This window comes from Mus pahari, chromosome 1 (genome assembly GCF_900095145.1).
Source record: "Mus pahari chromosome 1, PAHARI_EIJ_v1.1, whole genome shotgun sequence".
Lineage (NCBI taxonomy): Eukaryota > Metazoa > Chordata > Mammalia > Rodentia > Muridae > Mus > Mus pahari.
In genome coordinates this window covers 117,339,606-117,356,638 of record NC_034590.1, presented here as the reverse complement: position 1 = coordinate 117,356,638, position 17,033 = coordinate 117,339,606, and the positions used below count along the sequence as shown (strand labels likewise).

Here is a 17,033-nt window from a genome sequence, read left to right as displayed (position 1 = left end):
TTGGTTTTTCGAGACAGGGTTTCTCTGTGGGACCCTGGCTGTCCTGAAACTCACTCTGTAGACCAGGCTGGCCTCGAACTCAGAAATCTGCCTGCCTCTACCAACCAAGTGCTGGGATTAAAGGCGTGCGCCACCACTGCCCGGCTTAGACCAGTTTAGACCAGTTTAGCTTTAAACTCAGAAATCTTCCTGCTTCTACTTCCTTAGTGCTGGGGTTAAGGGCATGTTTTTAAATGGGTGTTTGTGAGTACCTGAGTGTATGTATGTGCATCATGTGCTTGGGAGCCTATAGAGGCCAGGAGGTCTCAGGTCCCCTGAAACTGGAGTTACAGGCAGCTGTGAGCCACCACACTAGTGCTGGAACCAAACCCAAGTCCTTTGAGAGATCAGTAAGCGTAACTGCTAAACCATTTCTGCAGTCCTGGTTGGTGTTTCTTGCTTGCTTGTTTGTTATTTGAGACAGGGTCTCTCTCTATAGCCTTGCCTGGAACTTGCAGAGATCTGCCGCAGCCTCCAAGTGCTGAGATTATAGGTGTGTGCTACCAGGCCTAGCTTCAACCCATTTTTTCTTTTTCTTTTTTTTTTTTTTTTTTAAGATTTATTTATTATATGTAAGTACACTATAGCTGTCTTCAGACACTCCAGAAGAGGGCATCAGATTTTGTTATGGATGGTTATGAGCCACCATGAGGTTGCTGGGATTTGAACTCTGGACCTTTGGAAGAGCGGTCGGGTGCTCTTACCCACTGAGCCATCTCACCCGCCCAACCCGTTTTTTCTTAAAGGCTCTGACATTCTTATGTGTCACAGGTCACTTGACCTAATCCAAATCAATGTTGATTTTGGTTCGAAAAATTAGTAAATATATCAAGAGAATGCACTCCTTGTTTTACTCTCTAAGCACTCCCCCTTCAGTGACCTGCCCTCCCGCTATCCCCGTGACTGACAATCTTAACAGCTATAATAACTACGAAAGCCTTAGATCAGGACGAACCAAGGCAGTGCAGGATGGAGATGCTGAGGTGGGGTAGGAAGGAGCTAACTTGCCCTTCCGGGGCCGTGTTGGACACAAATGTCATTCACTGCAAGATACAAACAGCGCCTCTGGCCAAGGGAAAAAAAAAGGACAAACAAGCATCGCGGAGCTTTGCAGAACAGGCGACTCCTGAAACAGCCACAGAACGCAGCCCCGACTCTCAACTTCCGCGCGGAGTGACGCTCAGAGGCGCGTTCTGCGCAGCCGCAGTGGGAGGGCCGGCGCGTGCGCGGGGAGGGCGGGGCCGAGCCGGACCTCGCGCAAGCGCGCGCTAAGCAAAGCGTTTGGCGGGTTTTTCCTGACTGCTCTTCACGGAGTAGCTAAGGTGTAGCTCTCGGAAGCAACTTTTCTCTCCGGATCGAGACCCCTCGAGGGCTTTTGAAGAATTTCTCTGTGACCTGGTGGCTGGGGTCTTTTGAGGGCTTAGGCCAGGTGGTCTCGTGACGCGTCCCTGTCACCTCGCAAAGCGAAAGGAGGGCAGACGAGCTGAGGTCGGAGCCCGGCGGCAGGCGCCCCGCCACTCCCGGGTCACCATGGCCGTGTCCACCCAGCAGCTGGCGGAGGAACTACAGATCTTCGGCCTGGACTACGAGGACTCCCTGTTGGAGAAACGTGAGTCCCGAACCGAGAGGATCGCTTCCAAGCGATATGCTTGTGGGGTACCTCTTGGGACCTGACTAAACAAGTGACATTACCTTTGTTTGTTTGTTTGTTTGTTTTAAGACAGCGTCTTTCTGGGTAACCCCAGAACTCATTATGTAGACTACTGTGCTGGCCTTGAACTCACGGAGATCACCTGCCTCTGCTTCCCGAGTGCTGGTATTAAAGATGTGCACCACCATGCCTGGCTCATCAGAGTTTTTAGTGGTCTGTGCAAATAGGAATTTCTCTAGGTGGATCTTAGTCCTTTATTTTAGCTTTGGAAGAAACTTAAGGGAGCGTATAGGCTTCCTCTGTTTATAGATGGAGGGACATAGGCAAGGAGACTTAATTGCCTGATTGTGTGCCGACGACCCCTGTCTCTTGCTCTGGAGTCCAGTGCCTCATGCTATTGGTCCACAGAGACCAGTGGTAAAGATTTAAATCACACATCGCTCCTGGAAGATGTGTGCAGTTTCAAAATAGCACTGTGTATACACCTTGAAATTCTTACTGTAGGAAATAAAGCCATAGTATAAGTGGGTTTGCCTGTTATCCCATGGGGCACTTGGGAGGCTGAGGCCAGGAGGATCATAGAGAATTCAAGGCTAGCTAGAGCTAAATTAGTGAGATTCTGTCTGCTTTGCTCGCTATAACTCCAAGATCTGACACCTTCACACAGACATGCAGGCAGAACATTAATGCACATAAAGTAATAATAAATGCATTATATATATTTTTAAAGAACTTGAAATCTTTTGAAGATTCTGTACCCTGGGGCTGGAGAGATGGCTCTGTGGTTAAGAGCACTGACTGCTCTTCCAGAGGAACGACATTCACTTCCCTGCACCCAAAGGATCCGCAACTCCCATTCCAGAGGATCCCGTGCCCCTTTCTGGTCGTCTCAGGCACTGCATGCATGTTGTACACTTAAATGCAAGCTAAATACTCATGCATATAAAATAAAGTTTAGTGTTTTTAGAAAAAAAAGTTGTCCCTGTGAAGCTAAGAGGTGCGTTTTCTGCTTTTCGTTGGTGGTGGTGTTGTTTCTGCTGAGATGAGGTCTCAGGATGCACCTGAAAGCAGGTGTCACTAACTGGGAGGGGTGTGTCTTTCGCTTAAAGTGCTTTGTTGACCCCACCCCTGAGCTCTCCCCTTCCTGATTACAACAGGCCACTCCAGACGGGTTGTCCATACTTGATACCTTAAGTTTCCCTTCTTAGGGTCTTTCTGTGGCTTTTTGTCCTCCTGGTTTTAGGAACCTGGTGTTATGGGGTAACTGTGACCTATGTCCTGCCAAAGTCAGGGCTAAACTCTTAGTTCTTTGAATTATCAGCAGCACTCGCCGCTGCTCACTGTCTTCTCTTCCTTAGAACCCATTATTTTAAAAATAGGTTTACTTGGGGCTGGAGAGATGGCTCAGCGGATAAGAGCACCCGACTGCTCTTCCGAAGGTCCTGAGTTCAAATCCCAGCAACCACATGGTGGCTCACAACCATCCGTAATGAGATCTGACGCCCTCTTCTGGTGTCTGAAGACAGCAACAGTGTACTTATTTAAAATAATAAATAAATCTTTGGGCCTGAGCGAGCAGAGCCGACCAGAGTGAGCAGAGGTCCTAAATTCAATTCCCAACAACCACATGAAAGCTCGCAACCATCTGTACAGCTACAGAGTACTCGTCTACATAAAATAAATAAATAAACCTAAAAAAAAAAAAATAGGTTTACTTATGTGAATGAGTGTGTTTGTCTGGGATATGCAAGTGCACCACATGCAGGCAGAGCCCTCAAAAGCCAGAAGAGGGAGTCCGAGCCTCTGGAAACAGTGACTGCTGCTTGTGTACCGTCAGGAGGACATTCTTGCTGTAGATTCGCTGCCACCACTCCTGGCTTTCCTTGGGTTTGCTCATTACCAGTTCTCAGCCTTTGATGATCAGTCCTTTTCATCTTCCTGTGAATGGTCAGGATAAGAACCAGAATCACTTCCTGCCAGATACACCTCCGTGGTAACCCAGTCTCCCAGTCACTCCTTAGCTTATACACTGAAGCTGGGTCTCTTACAGCATCCCATCACTGTTTCAACTAATCTGGCTGGTTTGCTCCAGGCATTCCCTGTCTCTGCCCTCCGCACAGCGGGCCTCATGGCCACGCCACCAAACCCACTACACTCCTGTCTTCATGCTCACTCATGTGGCAGGCACTTTACCTCCTGGAGCCTCTCCTGGCCGCTTTCTTTTTTAAGACAAGGTCTCACTGTGTAGCCCTGGCTATTTTAAATCGCCAGCGTCTCCTTAGCTCTATGGTCCCTTCCCACCCACCCCCCTTCATTTTCCTATGGCACACGTGAGTGTCTAAGGTACCGTATGCTTCCTTGTTCTCTCTACCCCGACAGTAGTGAGTGTCTGTGAACAAGAGCCCTTCTTGGCTTTGATGACTGCTGTGTTTCCAGGCCCTATAGATGCTGGATGGCAGAGGACTGTTTGGCCTCAGGCTCTCTCTGACTTGTCCCATTGCTCTCCCTGCAGTGGCAGAGCTGTGTGTTCTGTACCGACAGACTGAGGAGGGAATGGTCAGCGAGCTTATCGCCTTCTGCACCAGTGCAGGGAAGTCATGCCTTACTGTAGACATCCTGAACTCCTTTGAACACGAGGTAAGAGCAAGTGTGAGTTTCCTGGCGTCATCCTGCCTCATGGAGGTGTCAGTGGTGATCAGATGCAAGCTTTGCGTCCCGGTGCACGCGGCCTGCTCCTTCCTTCCTTCCTTCCTTCCTTCCTTCCTTCCTTCCTTCCTTCCTTCCCTTCACTTCTTTCTATCATAATGTCTTTGGGTTTTTTACATGTATTTAGTTATTGTGTGTGCACTCGAGTGTGCCTGTATGCACACCTGTGCTACAGAGGTGAGAGGACAGCCATAAAACACTGGTTGTTGCTGGGTACCGGTGGCACATACCTTTGATCCCAGCCCTCAGGAGGCAGAGGTAGGTGGGTCTCTGTGAGTTTGAGGCCAGCCTGGTCTATATAGAGCGAGCTCCAGGACATCCAGGGCTTCATAGTGAGACCTTGTCTTAAAAATGAAAAAAAAAAAAAAAGAAAGAAAAGTGGTTCTCTCTTTCCACCAAGTGGACTGTGGGGTTCAAACTCAGGCTGGTAGACTTAGCAAGAAGTGTCTTTCCCCACTGAGTCACATCACTGGACCCCTACTTAGAACTTCTGAGCCTTGCTTTTTTTTTTCTTCTGTTAAGTTCCAATAACGTTTGTTTTAAATGACTGTTTAAACAATGAGCCATCTCTCCAACCCCCAGTGAATATTTTTAATATTTATTTTATTATTATTCTAATTATGTGTGTGTGAGCATATGTATGCATGGGTATAGATACCTGCAGAAACCAGAGGTGTCAGATCCCTTGGAGCTGGAGTTAGAGATAGTGTGAGCTGCCTGACATGGGTGCAGGGAATCGAACTCAGGTCTTCTGGAAGAGCACTGTGTCGTCTTAACCGCTGAGCCATCTCTCCAGCTCCTGTGGGAGAAGTTGTGTGTGTGTGTGTGTGTGTGTGTGTGAGAGAGAGAGAGAGAGAGAGAGAGAGAGAGAGAGAGAGAGAGATATCTGTCTCCCAGTGCTAGGATGGCAGGAGGCATCTCCACCATGCCCAGACTCTCATGTTTTGTTGGTTTTAGAGACAGGGTCTCCTTATGTAGATCAGGCTGGCCTTGAACTCTGAGATCCACCTGCTTCTGCTTTGCAGTGTTGGGATTAAGGGTGGAGTGGGGTGATGCTGGGATTAAATCCAGGGCTTCTTGCATGCCTGGCAACTGTTCTACCAACTAGCCTTTCTTTGCTTACATCCTGAATACCTGCGATTATTTCAAATGGGAAATGCACCCCCCCACCCCCCTGCTTCCCCGCCCAGACTATGGACTAACATATTCACCATTTTCTTCTGTTCCACTCCTCAGGTTCTGAACAAAAAACTCTCTAAAGCCTGGCACAGTGCCGCCAAAGACAGCGGGCATGCAGGAGCCAGAGACATTGTTTCTATACAAGAGCTGTATCCTTTTCTACTGAAGGTCTTTGGACTAAACATATACATGTGTTATGTAATTCCCCAGGTTGCATATATGCTTTAAAAACAAACTTTTAAAAATGCCTAACATTCAGACTCTCATGTAGTCCCATGTAGTTCCTGTCCTTGACCAGTGTTGTCAGAATTGAAGCAGAGGAGGAAGAGGAGACCCTTCTGAGCTCTTACACCACACCCTCTAAGGTGAACATGCGGCGTCTGGGAATTGCATCCTACACATAACTTTTTTTTTTTTTTTTAAGATTTATTTATTTTAGCCGGGCGTGGTGGCACACGCCTTTAGTCCTAGCACTCGGGAGGCAGAGGCAGGCGGATTTCTGAGTTCGAGGCCAGCCTGGTCTACAAAGTGAGTTCCAGGACAGCCAGAGCTATACAGAAAAACCCTGCCTTGAAAAACAAAAAAAAAGATTTATTTATTTTATGTATGAGAGTACACTGTAGCTGTCTTCAGACACACCAGAAGAGGACATCATATCCCATTATAGGTGGTTGTGAGCCACCATGTGGTTGCTGGGGTTTGAACTCAGGGCCTTTGGAAGAGCAGTCAGTGCTCTTACCCACTGAGCCATCTCTCCAGCCCACAAATAACATTCTTTAAAACATATCACAGAGCTGTGCATTGTGGCACTCACCTTTAGTCCCAACACTTGGGAGAAGTGGCAGGTGGATATCTGAGTTCCAGGACAGCCTGGTCTCATTAAACATAAGGTTCACATTGTGAATTACCATGTGTGAGGAGAAGGTGTGTCTGAACTGGTCCCGCCTCACCTTTGTCTCTCCACTCTGCCACACTTGTTATCTTGCTTGGTCTTCAGGCATACCAGACCTACCAGCCTGTCAGAAGTAGCAGCCTCCTGCCTCTTCCTTCCTCTTGGATCTTAGTTTTGGTTCATTTCTCTCCATTACAGATGCTCTCAGTGTGGACGCTGCTTTATCCTGTTCTTTGCCTAGGGCCTGGACTGTGATCACTGCAGAACTAGTGAACTAGAGGAATCTTTTTAAAAAATAGCGGAGGGCTGGTGAGATGGCTTAGCGGGTAAGAGCACTGACTGCTCTTTCAAAGGTCCTAAGTTCAAATCCCAGCAACCACAACCACCCATAAAGAGATCTGATGCCCTCTTCTGGTATGTCTGAATACAGCTACAGTGTACTTACATATAATAAATAAATCTTTGGGCTGGAGCAAATAGGAACTGAGCAAGTGGGGCTGACCAGAGTGAGCAGAGGTCCTAAAAATTCAATTTCAACAACCACATGAAGGCTCTGTACAGCTACAGTGTACTCACATACATAAAATAAATAAATCTTCAAAAAAAAAATAGCTGGAGGAACTGTAAAGTCATGTTTATCCTTTGTCTAATCATTCTTCCTGGTGAAAGGCTTCCTGAGATCGGAGTGTAGCCCAGCGGGTACATGTTCAGTGTCTCCAAGGCCCCATAGTCCGTTCCCAGCCGCCTGCCTCCTAGAAATGCCTGAGGGAATAATGCAGGTCTCACACTGGTGCATAATGGTGGACATACAATTGTTTATAATGACAAAAATTTAAAATGACATATTCTAGACAAGGAGACATAGAAATTATGACCTTAATCAGATAATGTGGAGATTCAGGATAAAGATTGTACCAGTGTAGGAAAATGCATATAGAATTTAAAAATCAGTATGTAAAAAGCTATAATGTTTTTGTTTTTGGTTTTTTGGTTTTTCGAGACAGGGTTTCTCTGTATACCCCTGGCTGTCCTGGAACTCACTTTGTAGACCAGGCTGGCCTCGAACTCAGAAATCCGCTTGCCGCTACCTCCTGAGTGCTGGGATTAAAGGTGTGTGCCACCACGCCTGGCAAAGCTATAAGTTTTAAGTTTAAATTAGGATTACTATTTCAGTAAATATATTTAGTTGAAAGATATTAAGATACAATTTAGGAATGTTCAAGAGTGGTTATTTTAGCTAGGTGTAGTGGTACACGCCTTTAATCCCAGGACTTGGGAGACAGAGGTAAGAGGATCGATCTCTGAATTCAAGGGTAGCCTGGTCTACACAGTTCTAGGACAGCCAGGATTACACAGAGAGACTGTCTCAAACAAACAGACGAGCAGTGACTATAGAGGAACATCAGTGTGTAGCGCGGTCACTTTAGAGGACCTGCCTTCCATCCCTAGAACCCATGTAAGGTGGATGAAGAGCCAGCTCCTCAGGGCTGTCCTCTGACTCCACACTTGCACTGGGGCAACTATGCCCATACACGATATGCACATACTCAATAATAAATAATCATTGAAAGTTTTAAATTTAAAATCTAGTTTGTAAGTCAGGTGTAGTAGAAGCACATCAGAAATTGAGGGCCAAGCCAGGCGTGGTGGCGCACACTTTTAATCCCAGCACTCAGGAGACAGAGGCAGGCGGATTTCTGAGTTCGAGGCCAGCGTGGTCTACAGAGTGAGTTCCAGGACAGCCAGGGGTACACAGAGAAACCCTGTCTCAAAATAAACAAAAGAAAAAAAAGAAATTGGGGGCCAGCCTCAGCTACATAGTGAGTTCAAGGCCAGTGTGGGCTTTAATAACTGAGACTGTCTCAAACAAAAAACAGGCTGGAGAACTCTTGTCAGTTATGAAATCTTGCTGCTCTTGCAGAGGACCCAAATTCAGTCCAGAGTGCCCACATTAGACAGTTCACAGCTGTGTAACTGCAGCTCCAGGGGTCCTGATGCTTCTTGTGGACAAACACCCCCTCCCCCCAGTACCTTCACTTCACTTCATGCTCACACAAGCACACAGGAGTAAAATAAAATCCTAGGTAAATAAAACCACAGGTCATGGTCTCTGTGAAGCCAGTGCTGGCCCACAGTTGGGTAACCTTTGCACTGCAGCTCTCAAAAGCTAGGATGTCAAGTATGAGCCATCTGGCCCTTCTTAGTGACGGTTCTGAGTGTTCTCACCCACAGTGATCTATCCCACAGTCTCTACCAGTTGATAGATTGGTGGCATTTCTTTAAGTGTACCAACAGGGGGAGCCCTTGGGTCAGAAAAGTTTGTACATCTGCGCGATGTGCGGTTGTCCTGTGCAAGACATTGTCTTTCCTGTTAGTCTCCCATTTTCCTAGGCTTTTGGGAATGTTAGGTTCCGTGATTGGGTTTCATTCTTAATTCTGGACTTATCTGGCTTCTTGTTGATGAGCAAAGGAGAAAAAAAGAAAAAGTAAAACAAAACAAAAAAACAACAAAAAATCCCCAACCAGATGTGACCATTAGTGAGGTGTTTGCTGACCACTCTCTCCAAGTATGAGCTCAGCCACCTTATCTGCCTGGAGTTAGGCCAGGGCTTAATTGGGAAAATGTGTGGTAGACTTGGCCAAAAGAAGTGTAACATGGTCCCATCCTTTCTCGGGAGAATGCGTGAACACAGGTCAAAGCTATGCATTGCCAAACTCTGGTCTTTCTGAGTGCAGAGAGTGGGGGAGGGGATGAAGATGGCGTGTGTTGTTGGCAGGTCAGGTGACTGGCCCGCCCTGCTCCTTTGGGGAATGTTTGCATTCTTGTCATGACAGCCTTCTATGTGCAGATAGTGTCCCGGTGGGTTCTGGGTTACCGTTGAAGGTGTGTGAGCACAGAGCACGACTGGAGGTGTTCCTGAGCCCCCCACCCCCACCCCCCCGTCCTGCCCGGTGACCCTACTGTACCACCTTTTCCTTTCTAAGGAACTGCAGCGCTCTACGCTTAATTAGCAACTTGACGCCAGAGTGGGTGGGGTTTCACTTTTCGTCTTGTCCCTAGGGTCCTCACAAGCGAGTTAGCAGCACCCCAGAGACCCCCCTAACCAAAAGGAGCGTCGCCGCTCGCAGCCCACGTCAGCTTCTCTCACCGTCAAGTTTCTCCCCAAGGTATGTATCATAATCAATTCAGGCCCCAAGAAAGCCACACCTCTTTCTCTGCCGACAAGCCAAACTGCTTGTCACTTATTAACCGCCATGGGAGTGGGCCGTCTGCTTCGAGCTGGCCGGAAAGCCTGAGATTCTCTGCTTCGTGGAAAATTACCGTCTCATACAGTAATTAAGGAAACTTGCTTTCCACCCACTTCTCTAGGGCTCGTTTCCTAGATAGGGAACTGATATCTCCTATTGAAGACAGCCTGGCTATTGAGAAGCCCAGGCGCCTGCCGGGGCTGGCCAGTCGAGGCAAAGGCTCTCACCTGTTTCTGCTTGCTCGAGTTTACTTGGCTTTCTTTTTGTAGTCTGAAGTTTTTTGTTTTTTGTTTTTTTTTTTTTGGAAAAGAAAAGCATGTGTCTTTGTTTGCAGCATTGCATAACCTGTTCATTCCGTGCTCAGGTGACAGCTGCTTTCTGAGTATTTTCTTCTCACTGAATCTTCCATCACCAGCTTACTTGATACTTCCTCATGGCTGCAGCCACTATGCAGAAGTCTGCAGAAGTCCACAAATGGAGGGTCTCCATTAGAGAGACCCACAGATGAGTGCTTGGCTGAGAAGGCACGTCGGTGGGGCTGACACATCAGGATGGGGCTCAGACAGCAGGCCAACTGTTAGGGAAATATCGGCATCTGGATCCCTTCTAAGCCGACCAGAATAAGGTTTCTAAGTTGTGCCTGTTGAGAGAGGCAGTGACGGGGGCCGGAGCGGTTAAGAACACTTGCTGCTCTTGCAGAGAACACAAGTTTGGTTCTCAGCTTCACTTTCTGTCTCTGCACTCATTTCCTAAGTCAGTTCCATGGGATCCATGAGCTCTTCTGGCCTCTGCAATGCCAGGCACATAGATGGCGCGCACACATCTACACAGGCAGAGTACTCGATGCACATAAAATACAGATCTCGAAGAGCAGAGAGGCAGGACAGAAGCTCTGCGGCATTGACCAGCAGTGGTCACGGAGTCATGAAGGACAGTTTGGTTTCACTGGGGTCCACCTGGTTTGATCTCAAAACTGCTTTCAGAATGAACTTTCTAGACTTGAAAGGGTGTATCTGAAACCTAGGAGAGTTCAGATCTTTGTTGCAGAGACATTACGGGAGTTATGCTCTCTAAGCGAGAAGCCCTTTAAATCTGTTTCTGTGGCCATGTTTACAGCTGTCCCCTGTGAGCATCTGATGACAGTAGAGAGCTGTGACGAATGTCCCTTCATGGGTTGTACTCTGAGAAGTTGGTGACTTCCCTGCCTGGTCACTTTTTAAGTGTACAGTAAGAAGGCTGACCTCAGAAACTCGTTCTGTAGTTTATGGCCTGTGAATTATTTGGGTGGAGGCAACCCGGGAGATAGCCGTAATTGAGCTCATTTTCCATAGCTTGTCTGGAAAGCAGGGGTGTTGGCAACAGGTCTGACTAGGCCCTGTGTGCAGGGAGTTCTATAGCATTTCGGTGTGCCAAGCGTGGTGTTTCTAGCCCTCCCTGTCAGCGGTGTTCACAGCAGGATTACAAGTTTCCAAATGGAGCAGCAACACCCAAGTGTCCTTGGAGGTGTGGTTTACAGTCAGAACAGACACAGAATACAGCAGTGCAGCCTTGGGGCGGAGCTGAGGGGTGTTTGCTCCGTTAGCTGTTCGTCCCTTGCATCTCTGCCTCAGAGGCAAGGGAAAGGTTCATTGCTTGTGTTGAACTTTTATTCTAGTGTCGTTGTGCTTTCAACTGTGAGGTTTCGTTTTTGTTTTGAGGTCGGGTCTTACGTAGTCTAGGATGTCCCCAAACTTGGCTGAGGGTGGCCTTGAGGGCTGTCATGCCTTTGCCCTCTGAGTGCAGGATTGGAGACCTTGCCTCCGGGCCGGCTTTCAACTGTACTGTGGGTGTTTGTATTGCTCAGCAGTCTGACCCAGTCACCGTTTCAGGATCAAATGGCAGCCAGTGACTCACAAGGAAGGAAAGTACTTGAAACTCAATGTTCAGTCAAGTCCAAGCGCATTTCGTCTTACTTCATTTAGTTCTGATGGAGAAAAGTGACAACGTTTTTATGTTTCTGTCCTTAAACTTGTAAACTTTGTGTTCTGGGGTTCCTCAGCACCTCATTCCCGAGATTCCTGAAGGGTCAGAGTTCTCCAGCCCCGCCACGTTGGCTAACTCCCATAAGACAGCTTGCTTTTTCTCCAGGCAGGCACAGTGACTCCTATCTGTTCTGCTTCCCCCTCAGTGCTACCCCCTCCCAGAAATACAGCTCCAGAACCAACCGGGGAGAAGTGGTCACCACCTTTGGCTCCACACAGGGCGTGTCTTGGTCCGGGAGAGGAGGCTCTGGAAGCATCAGTCTGAAGGTCATGGGGGACCCAGAGCCACTCACTGGCAGCTACAAAGCTATGTTTCAGCAGCTCTTGGATGTTCGAGAAGGTAACTGGGTTTCTCTCGAATAGCCTTGTGGGCTTACTGCCCTGTGGAAGAGCTGAGAGAAGTGAAGTGGCAAAGCCTACCTCAGCCAGTGGCCTTTGGTCGAGAAGTTGGTAGATGACCTCATGGGTGCAGATTAGCAATTGTGTCAGAATAGCAATTGGGGTTCAAACTAGACAGGTGTCCGTGCTTCTCCATCCTGTAGGACGACTGTGATGTTTGGCAACAGGCTGTTTTTTCTCGCTGAGTGAGATGTCTCACTGACAGCACCGTTCCCTTTGATTGCAGTCCTGGCCTGTAAGATAGAAGAGCTTGGCAGCGAGCTGAAGGAGCATCACAAGATCGAGGCCTTTACCCCTCTCCTGGTCCCAGTGCAAGTAAGAGCCACATGACAATTAGCACCACCCTTGGTTCCTGATGTAGAGCAGGCTGATCTGGAACCCAGAAACCAGCCAGTCTCTGCCTCCCAAGTGCTGGGATAAAGGTGTGTGCCATCATGGCCAGCTAAGCGATTACTGCTCTCTGAAGTCAGTGAAGAAGCCTGTCCCCCTCGCCAGTGCTGGGCTTCAATATTCGCTCGGTCGGCTCCCCAGTAAGCACTCCCTGGCTGGCTCGCCAGACTATCCCTCTCTCCTGGAGTCAGACTTGCAAAGGTTGAAACCTCATATTCTCAGTGGTGGGGCAGGCTTTGAAGAGCCCCCACGGGTAGAAGAGTTCAGGCCTGCGAGGTCAGAGCAGCAGGCTGGGAGTGCTCCGGGTTGTGGGCTGTCACAGATTAGTGGCTGCCTCTGGCATCTAGAGTTACATCATGCTCCAGTTGTGGTGTGAGTACTTTCTCTGGAGCACTGCTAATCTACCAGATGTGTCCTATAGAAATCCTTGGCTGTGCCTTTGTCCTGTGTTTGTTTCCAGGGAGGAGGGACCATAAATAAACTGTTCTGTAGGAAGTTCTGGAGAAATTGAGAGGAAGCGTGGGGGAAGGGCCTCACATGAGGGAAAGATTAGACTTAACTCAGTTTGCTCCCAAGAGTGGAAGCCCTACCCAGGAAGCCACTAGGAGAGATTTCAGTTCCGTCTATGAATGACTTCCTCTGGAAGTGACAATATGATATCCTGTGTGGTATTCGGGCACTTGGGAACCCGAGGCAGGAGGACCGAAAGTTCAAGGCCTGCCTAGATTGTGTAAGAAGCTCTGGGAAGAGGCAAGAGCGTGAGAGCGCCAAGAGGTGCTGTGTGTTTGACCTTTGGGTCCAGGCTTCCCCTATTGTTTGACGGTAATGACCCTGTTGTTGCTGGGCATTGCCATATCTTCCTTACTGTGGTTGTGAAGGTCGAATGAGTTGATGCGTGTCACACACACGCGCGCACACACACACACACACACACACACACACGTAAGTAGCAATGCGGCTGAGAACAGTGTGTGGCGGCTCTGTGAATGATCTATTAATAGCCATGGTTTTCCAGAGGTGCTGTGGGCTGCAGGCCTGGAGGGAACCCCCATCTTGAGAATGCTCGTACTCAGGAGCCTTTCAGGACACCTGATGGGCAGGTGGTGACCTGGACACCTTGAAGGGTCCTTCTACGTTCAGTGGCGATGCTGTGATCCCCTCCCCAAACCTGTGCCATTTGGGGTTCACTGTGCTCATTCTTCCCTTGGCAGGAACCTGTAATCCTCCTGGGTCAGATTGGCTGTGACAGCAACGGGAAGCTGAACAGCAAGTCGGTGATTCTTGAGGGGGACCGGGAACACTCCTCCGGCGCGCAGATTCCAGTGGATCTGTCTGAACTCCAAGAGTATTCTCTCTTTCCTGGACAGGTGAGACTGGAACCTTCTGGGATGTGGACCTGAGTGGTGGGCAGCCGCTTCTTGTTTTCCATCTCTGTGCCCAGAGATCGGGTTGTATAGGCCCACTATTTTAGGGACATTTTTTGCTCTCCTTAGCTCTGGGTCCAGCTGCCCAGGTTTGTAGTACAGCTCCACCTCTTGACATGTGTGGCTATGGGCAAGATACTTGACCTTCAAAGCCAGGGTGTCTCCATCCATAAATTAAATAAAAGTTCTTACCTCATGGGATTGTTGTGGGGATTAGGTCATTTGTGTAGAGGATAATTGTAACTGATATGTTCCAATGAAGGGTGCCCTTCACTTGTTTTCTGGAAAATGCCCTAGGTTTGTAATTACCAACAGTAATTATCTCAGACCTCTCAGTTACCTCTCCTCTTTATCTATCTCGTGTTTCTTGTCTTTCAGGTTGTAATTATGGAAGGATTCAACACCACCGGTAGGAGACTTACTGCCACCAAACTCTATGAGGTACAGGGTGGACCTCCCCTCCCCCACTCCACATCAGCTTCAGGCTCAGTATGTTCAGTTATGGTGAAAAAAGCTGGTCCCTTTCAGTCTCTGTCATTTGCTAGTCTTTTCTGTTTCTAGGACTGGAACCCACCTCCAAGCTGTAAGTTAGTAAACAGTTTCCTCCAGAGAGCCAAGGAGCAGGTGTTTTAGGCTATAAGACCACACATGAGTCTGTATCATTATACTGACAACACAGCCAAAGGCAGACGTGTTTCTATGGGGGTGTCCCGGTCAAGCTTCACTTATAAAAATGGCTACCACCACATTTAATTTGGCCTCATCTCTGCTCTCCACTGCAGCCCTCCAGAGAGTTCCACAGGATGCCAGGAGAAGTAGCTGGGCTCCTTTCTCTTCCAGCCTCAACTGGCATGCCAGTGGCTTAGGCACCAGCTTTGCATGGGGTGCCCAGGTGTTTTGTGAGAGTCCATCAGTGACTTCCCCTTGCCTGGTCTGTGCAGTCACAGTGAGCTATTTAGAAAAATGCAGATTCTGTGGGCTCTGGGTTGTAACTCCCAAGAGCAAGGCAGAGACGATTCCTCTGGTCCCTGTCCCAGTCCTCCCACTGCATACCTACAGACACTCAGAGCCACCCCTTACCAAAGCCACGGCAGGAGCAAGGCCTCAGCTGAGCTCTCTGTCTGTTTCAGGGCGTGCCACTTCCGTTCTATCAGCCTACTGAAGAGGAGGGAGGTAAGTTCTGGTTCAACATTTCTCCTGCCAATGACGTGGGGGAGGGCGGTGATAGACAAAGTCCCAGACTGTAGCTGCTCGGGCTCGGGAAGCAACAAAAGCTGTGGGAGCTGTATCTGAGCAGGAGGGACACAGCAGGTCAGTGGGCGCACAGGCCCTCTCTTCACAAGCCTCGGGTGGGCCTGACCTCGAGCACAGGTAGTGGCATTATCTGGGCTCTGGTGACACGGTGTGAGCACTGTCATCTGGGCTGCTGCTGAGCAGGCATTCGATGGGAAAGCATGCACACATTACGATACAAACCTGGTGTCTCAGGTGGAATCCTGGAGGAGGAATGGGCTCGGGTGGGAAAACCTAGCTTAGATGGCAGTGACCGACCAGAGGCAATTCCAGCAAATGTGCTCTGGAGGAAAATGTTAATATCAGAGAGCTCTGGGAAAAGACACGGAAGTCTGCACTCTTTTTGCAAGTTTGTGGAATAATTTCTGGCCAGGCATGGTGACACATGCCTTTAACCCTATTACCCGAGAGGCAGAAACCGGTGGATCTCTACATTCAAGTCCAGCCTGGTCTACATAGGGAGTTGCAGGCCAGCCATGGCTACATAGTAAGACTCTGGCCAAGGCAGTGTTGATGCACAACTTTAACCCCAGCACCCTGGAGGCAGAAACAGACAGATCTCTGAGTTTGAGGACAGCCTGGCCTACAGAGTGAGATCCAATGATAGCCAGGGCTACACAGAGAAACCCTGTCTCAAACAAAAAGGAAGGGAGGGAGGGAGGGAGAGAGGTCAATTAATCTGAATAGAAAATGCAAAACAATAAAATAATAATAAATTTCCTTTAACAAACTTTGTTTCATAATACCCATGTCTGGGCTTAGGTATTACTCAGTGGATGGCACTCGTGTAGTGTATGTGAGGCTCCGAGTTCCATCCTGTGCTACCACAGAGAAAGGGGAAAGGCATTTTCTAAACGGTTTTGTAAGCAAAGTAGAACAAACACTAGTAAAGATTTTCAATAAATACCCATGCTGGCATGCCGCCAGCACCCCGCACATTGATGTGTGTGCAGGCATCCTTGGAGACGACCTGGGATCAGGAGTGACAATCAGTTGTTTGTGAGACTGTACACAGTCTCACAGAATGCCTGTGTGGGGGAGAAAGGCAAACTCTCCCAGTCTCAGTTCATGGTGGTATCCTGTGGAAGACTGAATAACACTTCCGTAAGTATGCCACTTTATATGGAAGGACTTTGCTCCTGTGCCTGAGTGCTAAGATGGGACTGGGTAGTGTGGTAGTGTGCGCCTTTAGTCTTAGCACTTAGGAGGTAGAGGCAGGCAGATCTTTGTAAGTTCAAGTCAAGCCTGGTCTATATATGCTATATAGCCTGGTCTATATAACCAGACACCATCTCAGAAAATAAAATAAAATAAATTGGAGAGATTGTTCAGTGGTTAAGAGCACAAGCTGCTCTTCCAGAGGACCCAGGTTCAATCCCCAGCACTTATATGGCAGCTCCCAACCATGTAACTCCTATTCCAGGGATCCGACACCCTCATACAGACTTACAAGCAGGCAAAACACCAATGGACATAAAATAAAATCAATAAATTATATTGAAAATAAATCAATCATCTTTGGGGTGGGATTATCCAGTGCAGCCACATGGGTCCTTACGAAAATGGGTGGCAGAGAGATGGAAGTCAGGGGACAGACGCTGTAGGCTGCCGGCTTTAAGGTGGAGCACAGTGACCTCTAGAAGTCAGCAGCTGCTGACAGCGTTACTCTGGGTTACAGCATCCAAAGCTGTGAGATAGGAAATTGCTTTAAAGCCACCAAGTTTGGAATAATTCATTATATATATATATATATATATATATATATATATATATATATATATATATATATA

At 48.3% G+C, this 17,033-nt stretch overlaps 1 protein-coding gene across 1 annotated transcript in view; it reads left to right on the top strand.

The window, feature by feature from the left end:
• Positions 1 to 1,340: 1,340 nt before the first annotated feature.
• Positions 1,341 to 17,033, top strand: part of Pola2 (DNA polymerase alpha 2, accessory subunit) — a 23,874-nt gene continuing 8,181 nt past the window's right edge. The window contains exons 1-10 of the mRNA XM_021199006.2: positions 1,341 to 1,648; positions 4,203 to 4,327; positions 5,633 to 5,724; positions 5,883 to 5,940; positions 9,529 to 9,635; positions 11,884 to 12,077; positions 12,363 to 12,451; positions 13,738 to 13,893; positions 14,329 to 14,391; positions 15,081 to 15,123. Of these exons, the coding sequence (XP_021054665.1) occupies positions 1,570 to 1,648; positions 4,203 to 4,327; positions 5,633 to 5,724; positions 5,883 to 5,940; positions 9,529 to 9,635; positions 11,884 to 12,077; positions 12,363 to 12,451; positions 13,738 to 13,893; positions 14,329 to 14,391; positions 15,081 to 15,123 (1,006 nt within the window). The 5' untranslated portion in view covers positions 1,341 to 1,569. The remainder of the gene's footprint in view (positions 1,649 to 4,202; positions 4,328 to 5,632; positions 5,725 to 5,882; positions 5,941 to 9,528; positions 9,636 to 11,883; positions 12,078 to 12,362; positions 12,452 to 13,737; positions 13,894 to 14,328; positions 14,392 to 15,080; positions 15,124 to 17,033) is intronic.